Below are 22865 nucleotides of genomic sequence, written 5' to 3'. Positions count from 1 at the left end.
TCACTCAGAACTGACCATGTCCGGTGATATGTCAGGACTGATACAGCTCCTTGCATTTTGAATGGATGTACTCAAATTGAGATGGAATACCACGACAGAAAGCCTTCTCACAGGGGCTCCTTTTCAACACATCTAAGATATATAGTCTGATTGAACCTTTCCAACCCCCAATTCACCTGGGGGTGGTAAAGAGCGCCAAAGCAGGATCCTTTTCCTTGATTCCTTGCATCCATGTCCGAGTGGAGGGACCTTAGACCTTCTCATTCAATATGGTTGAGAAGGAGGCGAGGAGATGGGATACAAGGAATTGTGGAAAGATGAATTGAGATAGAGCCAGTGAGTCTGCAGACTGCCTGTGATGAGATAATGCCTGCCCTCTCTCAGACAGAGTCTCTCGTTTAGCGACTAGTCACCCCCCCCCCCCCCCTCACCACCAGCAGCTGGCAGGCCTGCTAGGTATAGAGCCATGTCACCGGATCTGTTCATTTGCTCAATGACTCAGTACGTGGTGCTGCTGAGCGGATGGACATCTAAAAAAGGCTATCTATCTTGCTTTGTACTCTAATCGGTCGACAACCACCAGCTTCGACCAATCACCCCATCTGGATTTTCTCCAGCTCTGCAATTGGTCTACAACAGCCGACCGCTGACCAATCATCTCCCCCTGCCCTTCACCATTTCCTGTTACTGCTGATTTCCTGTTCCTGTTCCTGGTATTATTACTCACCATGCTGCCCATATTTGGTATGTCTTGAAATCGATCCAGGGTTTGAAATTTCTGATTCAGTTCTTGGAACAGCTCCATGTGTCTTTTCCTGGTGTGCATGACTTTCTGCAATGGCAAGGGGTTCGTTTTGGTTTGGAAATCAAAGCCAATAATAGGATGGAGATTATAATGCAATATGCTTTCCTCTCTACCCCCCTACACCTTTCTGAATAGCATTTCATCTGTCACTGGTATTATGGCAAGGCTAAGACATATTACAGGGGCCAATGTCTTTTAAGGATTTTGCATATAATGTAAGCCAGTTGAGTAATTACATATCATTTATGGCCAATTTTATTATCAAATCTACCTTTCACATTTATACAGAAAAGTCAGAATACAATAATTTGATGGAGAAATGGAATAAACCCACAAAAGTGGTTTGAGACATTTGTGTCTTGGGCTGTCAGCCAATGTAATGTTTTCCATCGAAAAAGCACAAAAGTCAGGTGTGAAATGTGCATGTGACTTTATAAAGCATAACAGTTTTAAAATCAACTCATAGCCAATGGATGTACGTAAGCGATGGAGGAGGAACCAAATGAGAGTGGGTGAGATTTGCTGGCTGACCTTTGTACGGCTTTAGTTTGACAGGATTGTTTTACCTTAACTACGCCACACATCAATACATCTGTGTTGTGTCAAGACCATGTTACTCCAATAAGCTTAAGTGCTACAAAAAAGTAGTAGTAAATTAAAGGGTAGGGCAAACACGAATGCTCAGTGTAACAACGATAGTAAATTAAAGGGTAGGGCAAACACGAATGCTCAGTGTAACAACGATAGTAAATTAAAGGGTAGGGCAAACACGAATGCTCAGTGTAACAACGAAAGCCTGAAGCATGCACTTTGCCAACCAGTAAGTTTACTTACTTCAAAGTCCAGGTCTTGGTAGCGCGATTTTCTTCTCTGAAGACAAGAAAAACATATTGCAGATAATTAGACAACATACAGTATGTTAAAATGAGGGGGTTATGACCTTCTAAATACTATAGAAATTATAACTCAGTATTAATGAACACTAATTAACATTCTAAGCGTGACAAAATAAACACATTTTCCTTTACGGCAACAATGTGACAATCTTCTCACTTGAACACAGCTGCAAATTAATTATGTATTTACTTCTGCAGCTATTTCTAATTTGAACAGTACTACAAACAATGGCTTTATTTACTTAAACCAACACTTCAACAGTCTTCTCCATTCCAGCCTACCTCTAAGGTTAAACCAACACTTCAACAGTCTTCTCCACTCCAGCCTACCTCTAAGGTTAAACCAACACTTCAACAGTCTTCTCCACTCCAGCCTACCTCTAAGGTTAAACCAACACTTCAACAGTCTTCTCCATTCCAGCCTACCTCTAAGGTTAAACCAACACTTCAACAGTCTTCTCCACTCCAGCCTACCTCTAAGGTTAAACCAACACTTCAACAGTCTTCTCCAATCCAACCTACCTCTAAGGAGCTCATGGATATGGTGGATCCCGTCTCGCTCCTCGACAGCCCTCCAGTCTCTTCCATCTCAGCCAGGAAGTTCTTGACGGCAGTGCGGGGTTCAAAGGGAAGGTTCTGCTGCATGTGTTCCTGTCCTCCTCCTGACCCGTACTGCGGCTGCAGGTTCTGATCCATGTTCATGTGCTCCATGCCCCCCATCACGCCCATCCCCGTCGGGCTCATGTTGAAGTCCGGTGCCATCTTGTAGTGTTGCATCATTCTCTCGTGGGGCAGCGTATCGCCCATGCCCATGCCCACGTTCATCTTGGTGGAGCTATCGTCCTTCAGGAGAGTGGGAAGTGTGTTACAGTTCCCAGATCCGGCCGCCGCCGAAGCCCGTGGCATCACGATGTAGTCCGTCTCCATCATCTGGCCTTGGGGTGAATGCCCGCCCACGCTGCCCATACCACCCATATTGCCCATGTCGTGGCCACTGCCCATCCCGCCGTGCCCGTGCCCGCCCATATCCTGGTCGGACTGACGAAGAGCATCATCGGTGCATAGGTAGACGGTGCGGCGCATGTCGGACACGCTGTCGCCCAAGCAGCCCTCTCCCATGTCGCCCATGGGGCCCATGTGCATGCCGGGCTGCTGGATCATCACCTTGGACATGATGTTGCCGGGTAAGGTGGAGTAGTTGAGCCCCTCGTGCCCCTTCTCATCCTCCTCGTCGTTCAGAGAGATGCGGGATAGGGTGCCGGTGATGGTGGCCGCGCGGCAAGAGCCCATGTCTTTGTGGAGAGCTGTGGAGAGGAGAGACAGGGGAGATAGTAGAATGAATGCACCATACTGACAGACAGGGGAGATAGTGGAATGAATGCACCATACTGACAGACAGGGGAGATAGTGGAATGAATGCACCGACCATACTGACAGACAGGGGAGATAGTGGAATGAATGCACCATACTGACAGACAGGGGAGATAGTGGAATGAATGCACCATACTGACAGACGGGGGAGATAGTGGAATGAATGCACCATACTGACAGACGGGGGAGATAGTGGAATGAATGCACCATACTGACAGACGGGGGAGATAGTGGAATGAATGCACCATACTGACAGACGGGGGAGATAGTGGAATGAATGCACCATACTGACAGACAGGGGAGATAGTGGAATGAATGCACCATACTGACAGACGGGGGAGATAGTGGAATGAATGCACCATACTGACAGACAGGGGAGATAGTGGAATGAATGCACCATACTGACAGACGGGGGAGATAGTGGAATGAATGTACCATACTGACAGACGGGGGAGATAGTGGAATGAATGCACCATACTGACAGACGGGGGAGATAGTGGAATGAATGTACCATACTGACAGACAGGGGAGATAGTGGAATGAATGCACCATACTGACAGACAGGGGAGATAGTGGAATGAATGCACCACACTGACAGACAGGGGATATAGTGGAATGAATGTACCATACTGACAGACAGGGGAGATAGTGGAATGAATGCACCATACTGACAGACAGGGGAGATAGTGGAATGAATGTACCATACTGACAGACAGGGGAGATAGTGGAATGAATGCACCATACTGACAGACAGGGGAGATAGTGGAATGAATGCACCATACTGACAGACAGGGGAGATAGTGGAATGAATGCACCACACCGAGAACTAATGTCAGTCTGTTTTTAATGATCTGTTTATTTCTCATTTTATGCTTATTTTAAATAATTCCGATTTCAGACCATTGTTGCAGATTTCAGAACCTAATGTTGCATTTCCTTTTTCTGAATGTGTGTCAAAACAAATCATTGAAATTATAATGCCAGGACACTTGAAACAATGAACCAGATGTGTCCATATTACACTTTAATGACTATTTCCTCACACAGGTGGGATGAAATAGACAAAACTTGGCTACCGATCTCTTCAAACAGGACACAGGGACACTACTTCAAAGGAGCCAATATAGGGCATTAGATGTTCCTGACGTAACTAAGTACAGAGCTGACAAGCCGAGACAAGCCGACAAACCTCTGAGGAGGACTTTACCATCAAATAACAGCGGGTCAGGAGAACCTTTCCTCAAATCCGACCCGAAATCCCTGATGCCTACGAAACCTTTTTATCTTATTAAGGTTTGGTTCACCTTGGAAAACCCCCCCAAACCCCAGACACATAACCAGGAGAGGCTAGCTTTTAGTTCTAAAGCTGCCTTGTCAGAAGTCAGAAATACCCTTTTGGAGGAACAGAACAGCCTGTACTGCCGCGCTCTGTGCTTCTCTCCAGCGCTGCAGAGCTGATGGTTGCATCCCAAATGGTAGCATATACCCTACATAGTGCACTACTTTTGACCAGAGCCCTATTGGCCCTGGTCCCTATGGGCCCTGGTCAACAGTAGAGCTATGAAGGTAATAGGGTGCCATTTGGGATGCAGGACCGAGGTGTTTTGGGGCCATTTTAATCTTCGCCTTCTGAATCCTCCACAGGGGAATTGCCTGTTCGAAAACCAACAGGCTGCAAGGAGACAACAAGGTCAGCAGTGTGTGTTTGTGTGTGTGTGTGTGTGTGTGTGTGTATGTGTCTGTGTGTGTCCAGCCCAGCCCAGCCCAGAGCAGAGCAGAGCAGCGCAGCACAGCCAGAAACAGAAAACCTAACAATTTCCTTTTTGTTTTCAGCCTGAATCACCACAGAGTGGAACAGGGAGATAAACAGTGGTGCAGAGAGAGAAAGGAAGGAGGGGGTGGAGGTGGTAGGGGGGTAGGGGTAGAGGGTGGTGGAGGGGGTCGAGTGGTAGGGAGGTAGGGGTAGAGGGTGGTGGAGGTGGTCGAGGGGTAGGGGGGTAGGGGTAGAGAATGGTGGAGGTGGTCGAGGGGTAGGGGGGTAGGGGTAGAGGGTGGTGGAGGTGGTCGAGGGGTAGGGGGGTAGGGGTAGAGGGTGGTGGAGGTGGTCGAGGGGTAGGGGGGTAGGGGTAGAGGGTGGTGGAGGTGGTCGAGGGGTAGGGGGGTAGGGGTAGAGGGTGGTGGAGGTGGTCGAGGGGTAGGGGGGTAGGGGTAGAGGGTGGTGGAGGTGGTCGAGGGGTAGGGGGGTAGGGGTAGAGGGTGGTGGAGGCGAGGGATTATTCCTGGTATATATTCTTGGCACAGCAAGTTATTATTGTTGGTATATTTCCTGGTATATATTCCTGGTGTTATTCCAGATAGTGTTCCTGATAGATAAAATTATTTGGATTTTACTTTAATCCTTAACACTAGATCTGCTAAAGCAGTCATTTTGACTGCTCATTATTCATAAAATGTTGTATTACTCTGCCATGTTTTAAGTCATGCCACTCTGTCCTTTCCTTTTTTCTAATGAAGTCTATATCACACACTGTCCTTGTTACAATCTTAATATTAGAACCAGTTTTAAGAAGGCATGTCATTTTTTTGAATGGTTTTCCCCCGTTGCCCCTCCTTCTCCCAACAGTAGGGCCTGCTTCACTCCAGTGCCCAGCTGATAATCACCCCGACAAACTGAACCTAAACTATAACAACAGATTAAATAAAAGTAAAGTATGATGGGGAGAATGGGGGAGAAAGGGGGAGAGTGGGGGAGAAAGGGGGAGAATGGGGGAGAAAGGGGGAGAATGGGGGAGAAGGGGGAGAGTGGGTGAATTGATGAGCAATGGCAAGCGAACAATGCATAATTATGTAATCACCAATGGTGAATGAAGAACAGGGTGGGACATTCTATTGTATTGATCCATTCTAATTATAGGTCTAATCTTGAAATGGTATTTACCCTATATCAGTTCACCCAAATCAAAGCAGTCGTATCAGTCTACTCTGGCCTACTGGGGGTAGGCTTCACAGTGAGAGCGTGTGTAATTATATATGCTGAAAGGCTGAAAATATCTGGGAAAATATCCACATTGGGCAGCAGACGCCAGTGTGGGAGAATGTGGTGGTAAGGCTTGTTGAACCTTAGGTTGGTAAGGGGAGAAATGTCACAATGGACAATTTCTTCACTTCACTGTCATTGGTGAACAAGTTGCTTGCAAAGAAAACAAGTCTGGCTGGCACCATGAACAAAGTGAGAATGACAAGACAACTGGACACAATAAAGAGAAAACTGGAGACTATTGCACACTACAACCAGACAAAGGTACGTCAAAGTGTGTCAAGCAAGTGAAAAGGTACTAAAATTGTGTTAACTGTTAGGACAAGGAATAACAGCTAAATGAAATCCAACTGATGCCGTTGTGTGAAGACGCACAGAAGCAGGAGCTGACAAGAATGGACTATTTTTGACTGCTGTCATATCTACACTTATATTCATTATAATGCCTTTATTGCTTTTGTGCCGAGTTTCACTATTTATAATGATGTTTAATTTGGCTACTGATGTTTTCATCATTTGACTGCGTGTCTTTTGACCATGTGTCTTGGTGGTTGGGGTATTTTTTATTTTATTTTGTCCTTATAAAAATAAACTGTTACCATGTTCCAACGTATATGCTTTCTGTTTCACAGTTGTAACAAAGGCACTCCTCGAATAAAATATATTGAACGCTTTAATTTCGTGGTGTTTAAAAAAAAATAAAACGACATATAGCCTACAGTAACATAAACTAATGAAAATGCTACTGTGTTATTTCAAATAAAATACACAAATCGTATTCTAATGTCGCCCAAGGCCTTCATAAACACAACCAAATGATTATTTTTGTGATAGCATATATTAAATACACTGTTAGAATGTTGCAGTCGAGGACCAGCGGTTCTATTGTTAAGAGTCTATTGACGCACCGCTCTAGCCGACGCTTGGCATTGTGCATGGTGATCTTAGGCTGCTCGCCCATGGAAACCCATGGAGCTCATGAAGCTCCAGATGAACAGTTCTTCTGCTGACATTGTTTCCAGAGGCAGTTTGGAACTCGGTAGTGAGTGTTGCAACCGAGGACAGAATATTTTTTATGCGCTGCACGCTTCAGCACTCGGCGGTCCCATTCTGTGAGCTTGTGTGGCCTACCACTTCGCGTCTGAGCCATTGTTGCTCCTAGACGTTTCCACTTCACAATAACAGCACTTACAGTTGACCGGGGCAGCTCTAGCAGGGCAGAAATTTTACGAACTGACTTGTTGGAAAGGTGGCATCCTATGACGGTGCCACGTTGAAAGTCACTTAGCTCTTCAGTGGGGCCATTCTACTGCCAATGTTTGTCTATGGAGATTGCATGGCTGTTTGCTCGATTTTATACACCTGTCAGCAACTGGTGTGGCTGAACTAGCCGAATCCACTAATTTGAAGGGGTGTCCAAATACTTTTGTATATATAGTGTATCTCCTAGATATAGGACAGACACTTCAAAACCTTATTCCTTATGATTTATTTAGTATTTTTTGCCATTTATGAATGTGTTATTCAATGCGTTTCTATGGGCTATAGTAGTAAAGGCCAAATTCAATATTTTATCAAATCATTTTTGTATATATATATATTTGTTTAACCCTAAAGGAGTCCTTAAATTCCAAATCAAATAGCTAAATGATCCATGGTATGACCATCTTAAAACAATTCCATATGTTCCCCCCAACAGCTTAGACTTTTACAGTTAATAAGTGTTAATAATGCTCTATGTAGCTAATCATTTCATGTTTAAAATATTATATATGTAACGTATGCTTCATAATATACCGTTAATCTAGCCTAACTCATAAACGTACTTTTCGTCTTTTATACAGCATGTGTGTCTGCATGGAACAACGGCAGGGTATTACGTAGCAAAACCTATGCAGCTGCTACAATGTCTGTGACGGCTAGTATTGTCGTGTTCATTCACTGTCAGTAAAATCCCTTATAACCCACTGCAATCATTTGCATGACCCCTTCACACAACAAACACATCCCCCTATCAATACCCTGTAACAACAACATGCTAAGACCACTTGCCCAAGCCTGGTAGCTGACAACCGCTGTGTTCGCGTCGATTGACCGAAAACCCCACCTTCCTATAGTAACTCGTACTTACTGTGTTGACTAGAAACGTAATGCATTTCTAGTGTGTCTGCAGTAGGTCTGCAGGCTGGCAGCTCAGTCTAGGACTAGGTCTACTGCAATGAATTATTTATGAACTAGACGTGGGCTTCTACAGTACCAAGTTTCACGCATTTATATAAAAAGGTTGTCGCAGTGTGTGGCAGCGTGAAAGGAGCCCAAATTGCAAATCATTAAGTTCAGCTTAGCTCAGTTTACCTTTTAAAAAGTTTTCAATAAGAGGGCGGAATCGCAATAAACCAGCCTAGACTTTTACATCAAAAGACAGAACACTCTAGGCCTAGGGTGTCCACCCACTCGGCCCAGAGTGGGAGAAAACGCGCTTTGGAGATGACATTTCACTTCCTTATGTTATAAAATACATTTTACCTAGACAAATATGATTTTTCTTGTTTTGAATCATTCAGTGGGGTCTTTCTCTAACATATCATTAATATTATATCCAAAAAGTCGGATTTAATAACCTAATACATCCGATAATAAGCACCGAGCTCTGTTGACAGAGCGGTGCAGCTTTCTCGATGAAACCTTTGAGGATTTTTATATTTTGTGGTCGTCGTCTTCCAAGTTGTTTCCGCCGGTCGCAAATAGCTGAGTTAACACGACACGAGCTGAATTACATGTAAAAAACATTGAAAATAAAAAACGTGCGGTTCACTCAGTGCTCCACTGACATTTCCCAGAGATATGCTTGTTTTTGTGAGAAGTCTTCGAAAAAGAACAGTAACTTCACATTAATATGAACAGCGTATAGTAAAATATGAAAATACTACATGTCATGTCTCAAAATCGATATTTATCTTACCTCTATATTGTTTTATGTCCTCCGGATTTTAGAAGAAAGATGACAAATTCAATGGTGAGCCTGTCTGTAGAGTTCAATGGTAAGCCTGTCTGTAGAGTTCAATGGTAAGCCTGTCTGTAGAGTTCAATGGTAAGCCTGTCTGTAGAGTTCAATGGTAAGCCTGTCTGTAGAGTTCAACGGTAAGCCTGTCTGTAGAGTTCAATGGTAAGCCTGTCTGTAGAGTTCAATGGTAAGCCTGTCTGTAGAGTTCAATGGTAAGCCTGTCTGTAGAGTTCAACGGTAAGCCTGTCTGTAGAGTTCAATGGTAAGCCTGTCTGTAGAGTTCAACGGTAAGCCTGTCTGTAGAGTTCAACGGTAAGCCTGTCTGTAGAGTTCAACGGTAAGCCTGTCTGTAGAGTTAAATGGTAAGCCTGTCTGTAGAGTTCAATGGTGAGCCTGTCTGTAGAGTTCAATGGTAAGCCTGTCTGTAGAGTTCAACGGTAAGCCTGTCTGTAGAGTTCAATGGTAAGCCTGTCTGTAGAGTTCAACGGTAAGCCTGTCTGTAGAGTTCAATGGTAAGCCTGTCTGTAGAGTTCAACGGTAAGCCTGTCTGTAGAGTTCAATGGTAAGCCTGTCTGTAGAGTTCAACGGTAAGCCTGTCTGGGAGCCTTAATTCTCTCACAGCATCCAGCCTAGCTGACTCCATGATATTCTCCTGATTTATGACCATTGATTTTGTCACCCTAATTCTGACCATCCTACAAGGGTAAAAACTCCAATACATTTTGAACAGATTATGATAGAGACATTAACATATTATTTTACCCATTGGTCAAAATATGTGTTTTTGATTGGATACTCTTAAAAACACAACGTTTACATGAAAAGACAGCGTACCGTTAAAAAACGCAATACTTTCAACATGAGTCATCAACAAAACCAACGAAACCAGGGCTACAGTACAACGCTTTCCCATCGTCCATTTTGTTAATGAACAACAGGCACAAAGGAAACGATAAGCGCTGTCATTATTATTCAGATTCACGACTCTCCCACTCTATCTTACCCTTCCTTTTGATTCCAAGCAATGCGTTTCATCCCACACAGAAAGCTAGCCGGCTTTCTGACACCTAACAAATTCTCTTCTTTCACTAAAGCCTCCTCTTCTCACTCCTCTGTTGCGTCCCAAATGGCACCCCTATTCCCTTTATAGTGCACTACCTTTGACCAGGGTCCATAGGGCTTTGGTCAAAAGTAGTGCATTGTATAGGGAATAGTGTGCCATTTGGGATGCATCCCTCTTCGCAAATCAAATGGGTCTGTTTTGATCATTAAGCCAGCAGGCGTCCAATGTGGATAGTGGGCTGTTACACAACCTGGGATGTTATTTTATACTGTGTCTAACTCCTTTTTAGGGCTTTCATTTCAATAGGCAAAGTAATCAGGAGCTCATTAATTTAATATGACACCATCTGGTTGTTTACCTGATCGACAGGCGATGTCCACGTCTTTCTCAAAGTCCGTCTGTTGGGGGAGAAAATACAAAAGTGGTGAAAATACGGTCAGACAGATTTATATTTCAGCTTTGACACAACAGAATATGTCATATAATGTGACGCTGCCACAGATGTGAAGTGACAGGCACATACACATGCACATGTCTGGTTTAAAGTTTTAAAAACCTAGCAAAGTTAAACCTTTATGTGTATTTTCCTTTTCATGCTGTTATGTTATGAATCTGCCAGTTCTGACTGTTATGTTATGAATCTGCCAGTTCTGACTGTTATGTTATGAATCTGCCAGTTCTGACTGTTATGTTATGAATCTGCCAGTTCTGATTGTTATGTTATGAATCTGCCAGTTCTGACTGTTATGTTATGAATCTGCCAGTTCTGACTGTTATGTTATGAATCTGCCAGTTCTGACTGCATTATTTGCACTGGCAAAGCTAAGATGGCTGCCATTGTCATTTTGGTAGACTATCCCTTTAATGGGGCATGTCCCTTTAAGAAAAAAGTAGCTGTTTGGGGAAATGTTTGGCTTGTACCTGGCTGAGGTTCTATTTGTGTGGAAAACTTTTTAAGCACAGGAGGCTGCTGAGGGGAGTACAGCTCATAATAATGGCTGGAATGGAGTAAATGGAATGGCATCAAACACATGGAAACCATGTGTTTGATGTGTTGGATACCAATCCATTAACTCCCGTTCCATCCATTACTATGAGCCCGTCCTCCCCAATTAAGGTGCCACCGGCCACCTGTGCTTTTAAGCAACTTAGATTTAACCACTCCAGGGAATTATTTTGGTTTATTATTGTTGATTTTTACTCCTACTTGGAGGATGAAATTTAGCTGTTGTGAGAAAATCTCCCCCAGGCCGGATTTCCCTCTCCCTCAACCATCCGGTGAGATCTATCCCGGTGATTGTATTTTTATTTGAATTAATTGTATTTTTGCATTTTGAAGGGGGATTGCTAATTTTTACCTTTTGATTGACTTTGGGACTATTTTCTGTTAGGATTCTACTTGGGATTTTTTCTTCCTGAACTTTATTTTGGGTCTATTTGAATTGGTTTTGTGAAATGATACACATTCTATGACAATATGCTGATGTTTCTCACTGTATTCATTTAGTCTGTCTTGTTTTAGTCACCTTCATATATATATATATATATATATATATAGTATTTCTTTGAACTTTAATATTGTAGCATTGTTTGAGATCCAAGTTGATTGTTACAATATGATATCATAAATGAAACCTAGAGCAACTCCAGCTACATGCATTGTTGAGATTAAGTCAATAGAAAAATATTTTGCCTATCCTTTGATATCTGATTAAACATGTCATCATTATATAGGAGTAGTTTCATTGCATCTATCTATTGCCTTTCCCTGTTTGGGTCAGTTACTGTCAAGTTAAAGGTCCTATACTTCACTGCTCCATTCACAACAATATGGCAATACGCATGTAAAAGGGATTTTATAGCACTAAAACAGCAGTCGGGAAGCAATCACTGTTTGTTCTCTGCAAATTATACTATTGAACCGGGGGCACCCCGACAGCCAACACACCATTCTACAACGGTGGAAATTAATTCAATCTGAGTAGGAGGATATTAGGATATTAGAATGCAAACGATGGGAAGATCAGACGATAGATATGATGAGCGAAGGCCGTTGGCAGTTGGCGTTCTGCTGGATCAAGAGATTTGGTGTGGCGTTACAAAGGTCATTCAAAGAACTGGTGCTTAATTATGTGTGTTGGGGGGGGGGGCTGGAGAGGGGGCTCTGTAAATGAAAGACGCTTGACGAAAGTGACAAATAAGTTCAATCAAACTGGAAGTAGGATAACGGAAAATGGATCTCATTTATTAATGTGTGTGTGCATGTGCGTGCGTGTGTGTAATGTATTACAGGGGCCAGGGCCACATGCGGCTGTACACTGTGTGTAACTACAGTTGAACTAAAGCAGCTATCTGTAAAACGATGGGTAACAATGCCTCATCCAGCCGAACCAGCAGAATTGGAATTTCAGTTTACTTCCTTAATTGGCTGAAATGGAATGGACCCCAAACCCTGCTATGAAGGCTTGTCTTGAGGGTATATAATACTATACCCTTTTCACACTGAGCTGAGCCAAGGCGATCCCTGCCGAGCCGTACTGCACTGGCCTGGTTACGCATCCACCACAGTTGCTGGAAACATACTGGAAAGGACAATGTGAAAAGAATGTATCGTAGCCAGAGCCAGCACAGTACGGTTCAGTTCAGTCCTATAGTGTGAATCAGCTGTTAGGGGCAAATTCTAACCTCCACTTAAGTGGAATTTTCACTTGGTGTATGTCCCAAATGACACCCTATTACCTGGTCGAAAGTAGTGCACTATATAGGGAATAGGGTGCAATTTCAGACGTAGTCTCATTGACATCAATTAAACATTTTACTCGTGAAAATGTGGATTTGCTCCTTTGTCTCAAATATAAAGGCAGGTATAGGCTTTGGTTGAGCGCAGAGGAGGCTGGTGAGGGGAGGACAGCTCATAATAATGGATGGAATGAAGTGAATGGAATGGTATCAAACACATGGAAACCAGGTGTTTGATGTGTTTGAGACCATTCCATTTATTCCGTTCCATCCATTACCACGAGCCCGTCCTCCCCATTGGAAATGCCACCAGACACCACTAGGTTGAGGGTTATACTGGTGTTGCTTACCATAATCTGAGCATGACCGTTGGGGAAAGTTCCAGTGTTGTCAGCATTGAGGGGGTCTTGACAGTTTCTGGGGTCCTGACAGTTTCTGAGACGACATCTGAAAGCATCTTGGACCTGGGGAAAGTGAGGCACCATAGAAGTAGTATTATTATTATTATAAGTAGTATTAGAGCACATTAGTATAACATGATATATAATGTGTATTTTAGTTTCTGACATGCTATGGCCATGACTCTAGAGAGTAAAGAAAAAACCATGCTCTATTGTTCCTGCTGTAACCTTGACCTTGCTCACAGTAATTACAGCTACTTTCCAAAGGGGAGGGGCAAGTTAACAGGAAAGTGATCTGGAGTTAATCTGGTCCAGATCACTAATCTCCTAATCATCTCCTAATAAATACTGTAGTTAGGGCCAAACGGGAAACAGGAAGTGTGAGTGTGTGTGGGGCAACACGAGATAAGAGGGATTAAACATGTATAAGGGTCAACAAAACGTAGTGACACAGGGTGTGACCTGGGGCATGTTCATTTGGCACCGAACGTAAAATAGATCAAATGGGGAGGTTCTATCTGAATTGGTCTAATAAGAAACCTTAATTTTTATATCCTGTTGGAAAGTATTTTTGAAAATCATTTTTCTATGGTGTGCACTATGAACAGAATCCTACTAAAAGAGTATCCCCTTCTCCCTAACCCATACCTCCCTCTCCCTCCTTCCCTCCCCCTCTCCTTCCCTCACTTCCCCAATACCTCCTCCTCTCCCTCCTCTCCCTCCTATCTACCTCCTCCATCCCCTCCCCTCTCCCTCCCCTCCTCTCTCCCCTCCTCTCTCCCCTCCTCTCTCCCTCCCCCCTCTCTCCCTCCTCTCTCCCTCTTCCTTACCTCTTTCCTCAGGATACAGTGCACCATGACGATGACGAAGCCCTGCAACGAGTCGAAGACAGAGAAGAGGATCTGAAATAGGATGGAGCGCTTGTCTGTCATGGCCAGCACTGCAGACATCCAGGTCAGAGCCAGCAGAGGCAGAACCACACAGGAACTCCACAGAGAGGCCCTGAGGGAGGGAGGGAGAGGCGGGAGAGGGAGGGAGGGAGGGAGGGGGAGGGAGAGGGAGGGAGGGAGGGAGACAGGGGATAGAGGGTAAGGTAAGTGTCTGCATTACCACCTGACACACATCAGATCATAGAAGACATTACTGCCTGGCCAGACTACTACAGCGGTCTCTCTTGTTGATAGAAGACATTACTGCCTGGCCAGACTAATGATTCACATTGCCAGCAACTCAGTCTAGGAAGACATACAGAAGCACCAGAAACACCATCTACTGTTTATGAACAGATACTCTGTTACCAGCTAGTGTTCTGTTGTCTCTCTGACATACAAGACATTACTGTCTGACTGCCCAGTACTCTACTATAGGTCTAACATTACTGTCTGACTGCCCAGTACTCTACTATAGGTCTAACATTACTGTCTGACTGCCCAGTACTCTACTATAGGTCTAACATTACTGTCTGACTGCCCAGTACTCTACTATAGGTCTAACATTACTGTCTGACTGCCCAGTACTCTACTATAGGTCTAACATTACTGTCTGACTGCCCAGTACTCTACTATGGGTCTAACATTACTGTCTGACTGCCCAGTACTCTACTATAGGTCTAACATTACTGTCTGACTGCCCAGTACTCTACTATAGGTCTAACATTACTGTCTGACTGCCCAGTACTCTACTATAGGTCTAACATTACTGTCTGACTGCCCAGTACTCCACTATAGGTCTAACATTACTGTCTGACTGCCCAGTACTCTACTATAGGTCTAACATTACTGTCTGACTGCCCAGTACTCTACTATAGGTCTAACATTACTGTCTGACTGCCCAGTACTCTACTATAGGTCTAACATTACTGTCTGACTGCCCAGTACTCTACTATAGGTCTAACATTACTGTCTGACTGCCCAGTACTCTACTATAGGTCTAACATTACTGTCTGACTGCCCAGTACTCTACTATAGGTCTAACATTACTGTCTGACTGCCCAGTACTCTACTATAGGTCTAACATTACTGTCTGACTGCCCAGTACTCTACTATAGGTCTAACATTACTGTCTGACTGCCCAGTACTCTACTATGGGTCTAACATTACTGTCTGACTGCCCAGTACTCTACTATAGGTCTAACATTACTGTCTGACTGCCCAGTACTCTACTATAGGTCTAACATTACTGACTGCCCAGTACTCTACTATAGGTCTACCATTACTGTCTGACTACCCAGTACTCTACTATAGGTCTAACATTACTCTCTGACTGCCCAGTACTCTACTATAGGTCTAACATTACTGTCTGACTGCCCAGTACTCTACTATAGGTCTAACATTACTGTCTGACTGCCCAGTACTCTACTATGGGTCTAACATTACTGTCTGACTGCCCAGTACTCTACTATAGGTCTAACATTACTGTCTGACTGCCCAGTACTCTACTATAGGTCTAACATTACTGTCTGACTGCCCATTACTCTACTATAGGTCTAACATTACTGTCTGACTGCCCAGTACTCTACTATAGGTCTAACATTACTGTCTGACTGCCCAGTACTCTACTATAGGTCTAACATTACTGTCTGACTGCCCAGTACTCTACTATAGGTCTAACAAGGTCTTTCTCCAGACCATCAGACCATAGCAGTCTCAGTTGAGGAAGGAATACAGCTACATCTATGCAAGGACACATATGCTGCCCTGTTTATTCTCTGTAGCGCTACCAAGGTCTTGGTCCAGACACACAGACCATCAGACGAGTCATACACACACACAGCTAATCTTTTATTAATTCCCCCTGCCAGGCATCGATGTACTGTAAGACAGCACTTACATGGCATTGCTGGCTGTAGTTGCAGAGAGAGCAGTTGTGGACACCACACCACATTTGGCACATTTCAGAGTTAACCCTGTATGGGGCTCGTTCATCGGTCTGTGGGACAACAAACAACAAGAAAACAACAGGAAATAGTGTTAGTGAAGAAGCAGCGCTAGGACTAGCATAGCATTCCAACTGTTCTATCATACAAGATGTTGACACTAGTGATGATAGTAGTGAAGAAGCAGCACTACACCATCCCAACGTTCTCTATCATGTTAGTAGTAACCAGGGCCAATTTGTCAGTGTTTTTAAGGAAAAACAGTAGCACCCACAACTTTTCATATAGTAGTAGCCAGACAGACGTGTGTTAGCGTGGGTGTTGTAGAGGGCTTTAGGATTAACACGCATCAAGAGGACGACATAACATAACGTTTGTGAAAAAAAAAACATCACTAGGAATGGAATCCCAACTTTCTCTATCACACAAGTAGTAGTCAGGCAGGGCCAAAGGGTTTTAACAACGCATGACAAGATGACATAAGGCTGGTCTGAGGACTGTCTGTGGACAGTTGGTCACATTCTAGTGGGCTACAGGCATGTTGTTAGAACGCATGACAAGATGACACAAGGCTGGTCTGAGGACTGTCCGTGGACAGTTGGTCACATTCTAGTGGGCTACAGGCATGTTGTTAGACCAAGTATAAACCAGTCTTTACGTGGTGCTTTTCTAGAGGGATTCTGGTGTACCAACCAACAAGAAGACAACAAAAAAGAACACATTCCAACTCTCTGTATCATGTTGGTAGTAGTCAGGGGCAATCTGGGGATGTGTGTGGGCGGTGGGCGTTTTAAAGGATTTTCATCATGGACTGATTCTGCCACGTCTCCGCACACACACACACACACACACACACGTCGTCTCCCCCAGAGAGATGTGACCTCTTTATGTTGATGTTCTCCCATCAGCCAGAGTAAAGAACGAGGTCTTATCTCCATGTGGAAAATGAAGACATCCAGAAGGTGTGGGTGAATGTGTAGTGAGGAGGAGTCAGACTATTATGTCAACTAAAGGACTAGAGAAGTAGGCCGCTGCAGATCTTAAGAGAGCTACACAGTCAACACTCCAGCCAACCTGGAGGTAAACAACAAGCACTTCAATGTCCATAGACGTAAGTATAACCAGTTACTGTCTGTCTTTGTCGTGTATCACAATGTATTTTGTAAGTAGGTGGTTTCTTACCCAGCTGCTTCAGACATACTTCAGGTCATAGAAATATAATAAAATAGAGATTCTCTTTGCTGTAGGTGGTTTCTTACCCAGCTCGATGCTTCGGCTTCTTCTCCAGAATCCCGTCTCTGGAGACCAGCTTGTTGAACACCAGGATGCCAATCACCATGTTGACCTGTTTATAGAGAAGGAATACCTTTATATATCTATTACAGTTTGTTTCAATTGCTTAAAGCACAATTTTGAAAACAGGGCCCGGTTTTTCAAACCCCTTCACACAATTAGCACAACACTACACCAAAGTAGCACAACACCTCAGATCATTTGCAAAATTGAACACTTTTGTCAAAACTATACAATGTCTTATAAAAACCTTATTTTGTTGTCATAACATAAACCCAACCATTATAAGCCATTTAGCAGACGCTTTTATCCAAAGCGACTTACAGTCATGCGTGCATACATTTTCTGTGTATGGGTGGTCCCGGGGATCGAACCCACTACCCTGGCGTTACAAGCGCCGTGCTCTACCAGTTGAGCTACAGAGAACCACAACCATCATATGGTCTGATTCTGTTTGAATCAGTTAAACACTCCTGTGCTCAACCTAAAACACTTTCAGCATTTACACAGAGAAAGTGTCAAAATAAATTCACATTTTAGTCATTTAGCAGACGCTCTTATCCAGAGCGACTTACAGTTAGTGATTTATTTTTATTTTTATACTTGCCCCCCGTGGGAATCAAACCCACAACCCTGGCATTGCAAACGCCATGCTCTATCAACTGAGCTACATCCCTGCCGGCCATTCCCTCCCCTACCCTGGACGACGCTGGGCCAATTGTGCGCCGCCCATGAGTCTCCCGGTCGCGGCCGGCTACGACAGAGCCTGGATTCAAACCAGGATCTCTAGTGGCACAGTTAGCACTGCGATGCAGTGCCTTAGACCACTGCGCCACTCAGGAGTACACAGTATTCAGTATTCACCAACACCACATGACACCAATTGTGCAGACTAATGAAAATATTTCTTTATTTTCATGTACTCAAGTCAGTCAATACTGAACATTTCAACAAAACATTCATAACAAAACATTTTCCAGTTTTCATACAGTATTTCTGAACGTACCATAAGCTTACAATAATACTGTAACATAAATTACATATCCAGTTCAGTACCGAATAAAAAAGAAAAATAACCTAAACATCTCTCCGCCTAGCTGGATCTGGCCACAGGGCCTCGTCAACATCACAGGCTATATTTTCATTTGCAAGGCAACGTGGGAAGAATCTTTTGGAGTGACGAATCCACTCTTGTATGGATGCTGCTTCAATTTGATCACATGCTTCCACTATAGCTTGAATGAGGGCCATCTGGACATAGGGCCGGAGATCATAAACCTTCCACCGCCATGCTGAGAAGAACTCCTCGATTGCATTATTGGCCAAAACAAGGTTTATGATGTCTCTCGCTTGCTCCTGTGTAAATATGGGGCCCCTCCCTCCTTGGTGTTCTCGACGTTCAATCCTATGTTGGCCAAACAAAATACATGTAGCTTACTGTAAAATGATACAGGAATAGATACCAAACTGTTGATATAGTACATGCAGTAAGCTATGGATTTTCTGTTGACAGAAGATACGTTTCTCACCTGTGCTCTTGACGAAATGTCTGAACTATTGATGCCACCGTGTACCTGCTTAGGTTAGGCTGTACTCTCAGTCCAGCCTCCCTCAGTGTTAGTCCGTGGTTTATTACATGGTCCACAATTGTAGCACGAATTTCGTTACACAGATTTGGTTGTCTTCTTCTTTGTGCATGTCCTACCCCTCCTCCAGGTCTTCCTCTTCCTCTCCCTCTCCCTCTCCCTCTTCCTCTTCCTCTTCCTCTTCCTCTTCCTCTTCCTCTTCCTCTTCCTCTGACACCGTCCATTTTTTTTAAAGACAGGTGAACTTACCTGTTGCCTTTTTATAGTGCTTAAACCTGATTGGTGTGTCTACAATTAAGCTCCAGTGTGTGTGCACACCTGGTGGCTGTGTTTAACTAATTGGTTCATGGGTGTGTTCATTTGAAAGCCTTTGCTTTGAAATTGCAAGGAAATGACATCATGATACATTTCTGTGTCAAATGCATACAAGTGTGTTTAGTGTTTTGCAAATCACTGTGTGTAATGTTTTGCAAAAAGTGTGAAGCTGACAATGTGCTTACAGTTGAGCAAATCTAGGCCGGTGTTTTGCTCCTTGAGTGTAAGGTTTTGCTAATTGTGGGAAAGTTTTAATTTTAGTGTGTAAGCAATTGAAAAAAACTGTAATATACCTGAGGGAAACCTGAATATATCTAGTCATATACCTGAGGGAAACCTGAATATATCTAGTCATATACCTGAGGGAAACCTGAATATATCTAGTCATATACCTGAGGGAAACCTGAATATATCTAGTCATATACCTGAGGGAAACCTGAATATATCTAGTCGTATTGGGCGGCAGGTAGCCTAGCAGTTAAGAGCGTTAGGCTAGTAACTGAAAGGTCGCTGGTTTGAATCCCAGAGATGACTGAAAATATCTAACTAGTTAGTTACACTCTCTCATGTTCACCTGTTTATAGAGAAAATAGGTGTAACTGGTGGGAATCAAACCCGGCTCTCACCAACCCAACTCCATTAGACTAAGAGGACACTGTCAAGGTCCAAAGGGTGACATTTACATTTTCATTGAGGGGAAACAAGGCAGGTTTGGGGTCAATTCCATTTCAATACAGGAAGTAAACTGAAATTTGGATTCCAACTCCAATTTTTCTAATGAAATGGACCCCAGCCCTGTAATAAGGTGAGGGAACAATGTCATATCTAAAGACACTTGTGTACTTCAGGACAGTTAGCTGCATCAGTATCTCAATATGATGTTTTTATCCTTGTGAAATACAAAAAGGTGATTGACATCATTAGTGTACCGTAGACATGATTTATTTCCTCCATTCTTCCTCTCCTCTATTTCCAGTCCCTGCTGCTGTTGCTGTGTTGTCATGTGACCTCTAGGGTTGCATGGCTTACTCATGGCGTTGACATTTACTAACTCGACAGACCTGACCTCTATGCTCCCCTCAAGCCAACATAAGAGCCTTCAGGGAGGCTTTGTCTGTCTGACAGCAGATTCTGTTATTTTCTAAAGCAAAGGCACCTCCTTAGACAAACAGTAACTCCAGCACTGTACCAACAGTATTGTAATAATTGCCCCTTGTGGGATATATCAAGTATTCTGAATTTAATTGAATCAGTGCTTACTGCTTTGATTAAAAAACTGCAAGATTTTGGAAGGAGGCTACAGTCTTGGAAAAAAGGGTTCCAAAAGAGAAAAAAGGGTTCATAAAGGGTTCTTCAGCTAGCCCCATAGGAGAACCCTTTTGGGTTCCAGGTAGAACCCTTTTGAGTTCAATGTAGAACCTTCTGCGGAAAGTTTTTTTTCAATGGAACCCAAAAGGGTTCTTCATAGGGTTATCCTATGGGGACAGTCGAAGAACCCTTTTGGGTTACAGATAGCACCTTGTTTTTCTAAGAGTGTAGACAGTGATTGTAATAATTACTAAGAATTGACGTTTCTTTCAGCATATAGTCACAGTTGTACTAAATGGATGAATAACCAACAATGCAATGAATGAGTAGCCTATGTTAGTGTCTATGTTTTATATTTGATAGTATGCATGCTCATCTCGCCTGCAAACCAATATTCTGTATGGGATAATTAAGACATCTTGAACCTTGAATAGTACTTAACCTAAACATACAGTGATACTGCAAGCCTTCTCCCTTTTAATGAGTAGATAAGCACTGTAATACTATAACACATACTTTAATCAGTAGTACTGTAATACTATAATATGTACTTTAATCAGCAGTACTGTAATACTATAATACATACTTTAATCAGCAGTACTGTAATACTGTAATATGTACTTTAATCAGCAGTACTGTAAAACTATAATACATACTTTAATCAGCAGTACTGTAATAGTATAATATGTACTTTAATCAGGGGTACTGTAATACTATAATATGTATTTTAATCAGCAGTACTGTAATACTATAATATGTGCTTTAACCAGCAGTACTGTAATACTATAATACATACTTTAATCAGCAGTACTGTAATAGTATAATATGTACTTTAATCAGCAGTATTGTAATACTATAATATGTACGTTAATCAGCAGTACTGTAATACTATTTAATATGTACTTTAATCAGCAATACTGTAATACTATAATACATACCAGAACCACTGCTGCTGCCGGTCCAACAAAGGCATACAGGAGACCACCTTCTAGAGATAGCCAGCAGCTGTAGAGAGAGGAGAGGAGGAGAGGAGAGGAGAGGAGGAGTAGAGAGAAGAGAGGAGAAGAGGAGAGGAGAGGAGAGGAGAGGAGAGGAGAGGAGAGGAGAGGAGAGGAGAGGAGGAGTAGAGAGAAGAGAGGAGAGGAGAGGAGAGGAGAGGAGAAGAGGAGATATCAGCTAGCGAACCAACTCCCACAAAGAAATTAACACCCAGAATCACATCAAATGAATGGTGCACAGCTGCATACAGTTGTATTATCCTCCAGTGTGAATGGAGTACTAGCTAGCATATGCTGTGGTTCTACTTCAGAAAGTTTTACTGGAGAATAAAATGCTAAAGAGAGTTTTAAAACATTGTTTATGTACTAGTATTCAGCTGGGACACAACTTAGGAGCAAATGGGGTATTGTCAGAATCTTTTAAAATGCCCTCTGGGATTGTCTTGGGGGTTTTGTCAGGTTTGTAGGGTTCACCCTAGTCTGGGTTAGGAAACCCAAGAAGAGACTTAATATAAGTTAAAGATTTGGTTGGCTGTCGCCTTGCAGGACTGCTCATAAGAGACTAGGTATGCTTTTTCCAACTGGATTTAGTTCACACCAACATTTGAAGGGGACACAGCATGATAATAGGGATTCTGAAGGTTTTACTGTGGGGTTTGAAGAAGATGAAGAGTTTATTTCCAAAACGCTACAGTATATCCACGTGTGTTTTTTCATCAGAAATGATTGCTTATGGGTACCTTCATGTGTGTGTAAAATATTACTGCTCTCAGATTTTTTATTTATATATTTTAGATGTGAATTAAAATGTAATTATTTTGCAAAACGCTATATATTCATTGTTTAGCTGGAATGGAATGTTGGTATCCTGTATGTTTGACTGTGATATGTGGTTGTCTCACCTAGCTATCTTAAGATGAAGGCACTACCTGTAAGTCGCTCTGGATAAGAGCATCTGAAATGACTAAAATATAAAATGTAAATGTTTTACATATAGATCTCATATTACTGTATATCTATATATACAGTACCAGTCAAAAGTTTGGACACATCTACTCATTCAAGGGTTTTTCTTTATTTTTACTATTTTCTACATTGTAGAATAATAGTGAAGACATCAAAACTATGAAAATAAAAAGTCTTAAACAAATCAAAATATATTTTATATTTGAGA

General features: G+C 42.8%; 1 protein-coding gene across 1 annotated transcript in view; it reads right to left on the bottom strand.

Annotated features, from left to right (window-relative positions):
* LOC311124026 (adhesion G protein-coupled receptor B3-like) overlaps positions 1-22865 on the bottom strand; it is a gene marked incomplete at its 5' end in the record, with an annotated part of 69194 nt that overhangs the window by 2408 nt on the left and 43921 nt on the right. Inside the window, 10 exons of the mRNA XM_084198244.1 lie at positions 728-832; positions 1640-1675; positions 2224-3005; positions 10535-10574; positions 12669-12758; positions 13266-13379; positions 14147-14318; positions 16146-16244; positions 17451-17536; positions 21632-21698. Of these exons, the coding sequence (XP_084054370.1) occupies positions 728-832; positions 1640-1675; positions 2224-3005; positions 10535-10574; positions 12669-12758; positions 13266-13379; positions 14147-14318; positions 16146-16244; positions 17451-17536; positions 21632-21698 (1591 nt within the window). The remainder of the gene's footprint in view (positions 1-727; positions 833-1639; positions 1676-2223; positions 3006-10534; positions 10575-12668; positions 12759-13265; positions 13380-14146; positions 14319-16145; positions 16245-17450; positions 17537-21631; positions 21699-22865) is intronic.

This window comes from Coregonus lavaretus, assembly GCF_964263955.1.
Source record: "Coregonus lavaretus genome assembly, contig: HAP1_SCAFFOLD_2796, whole genome shotgun sequence".
NCBI classification, from domain to species: domain Eukaryota; kingdom Metazoa; phylum Chordata; class Actinopteri; order Salmoniformes; family Salmonidae; genus Coregonus; species Coregonus lavaretus.
This window is presented reverse-complemented; position numbering and strand designations above follow the sequence as displayed.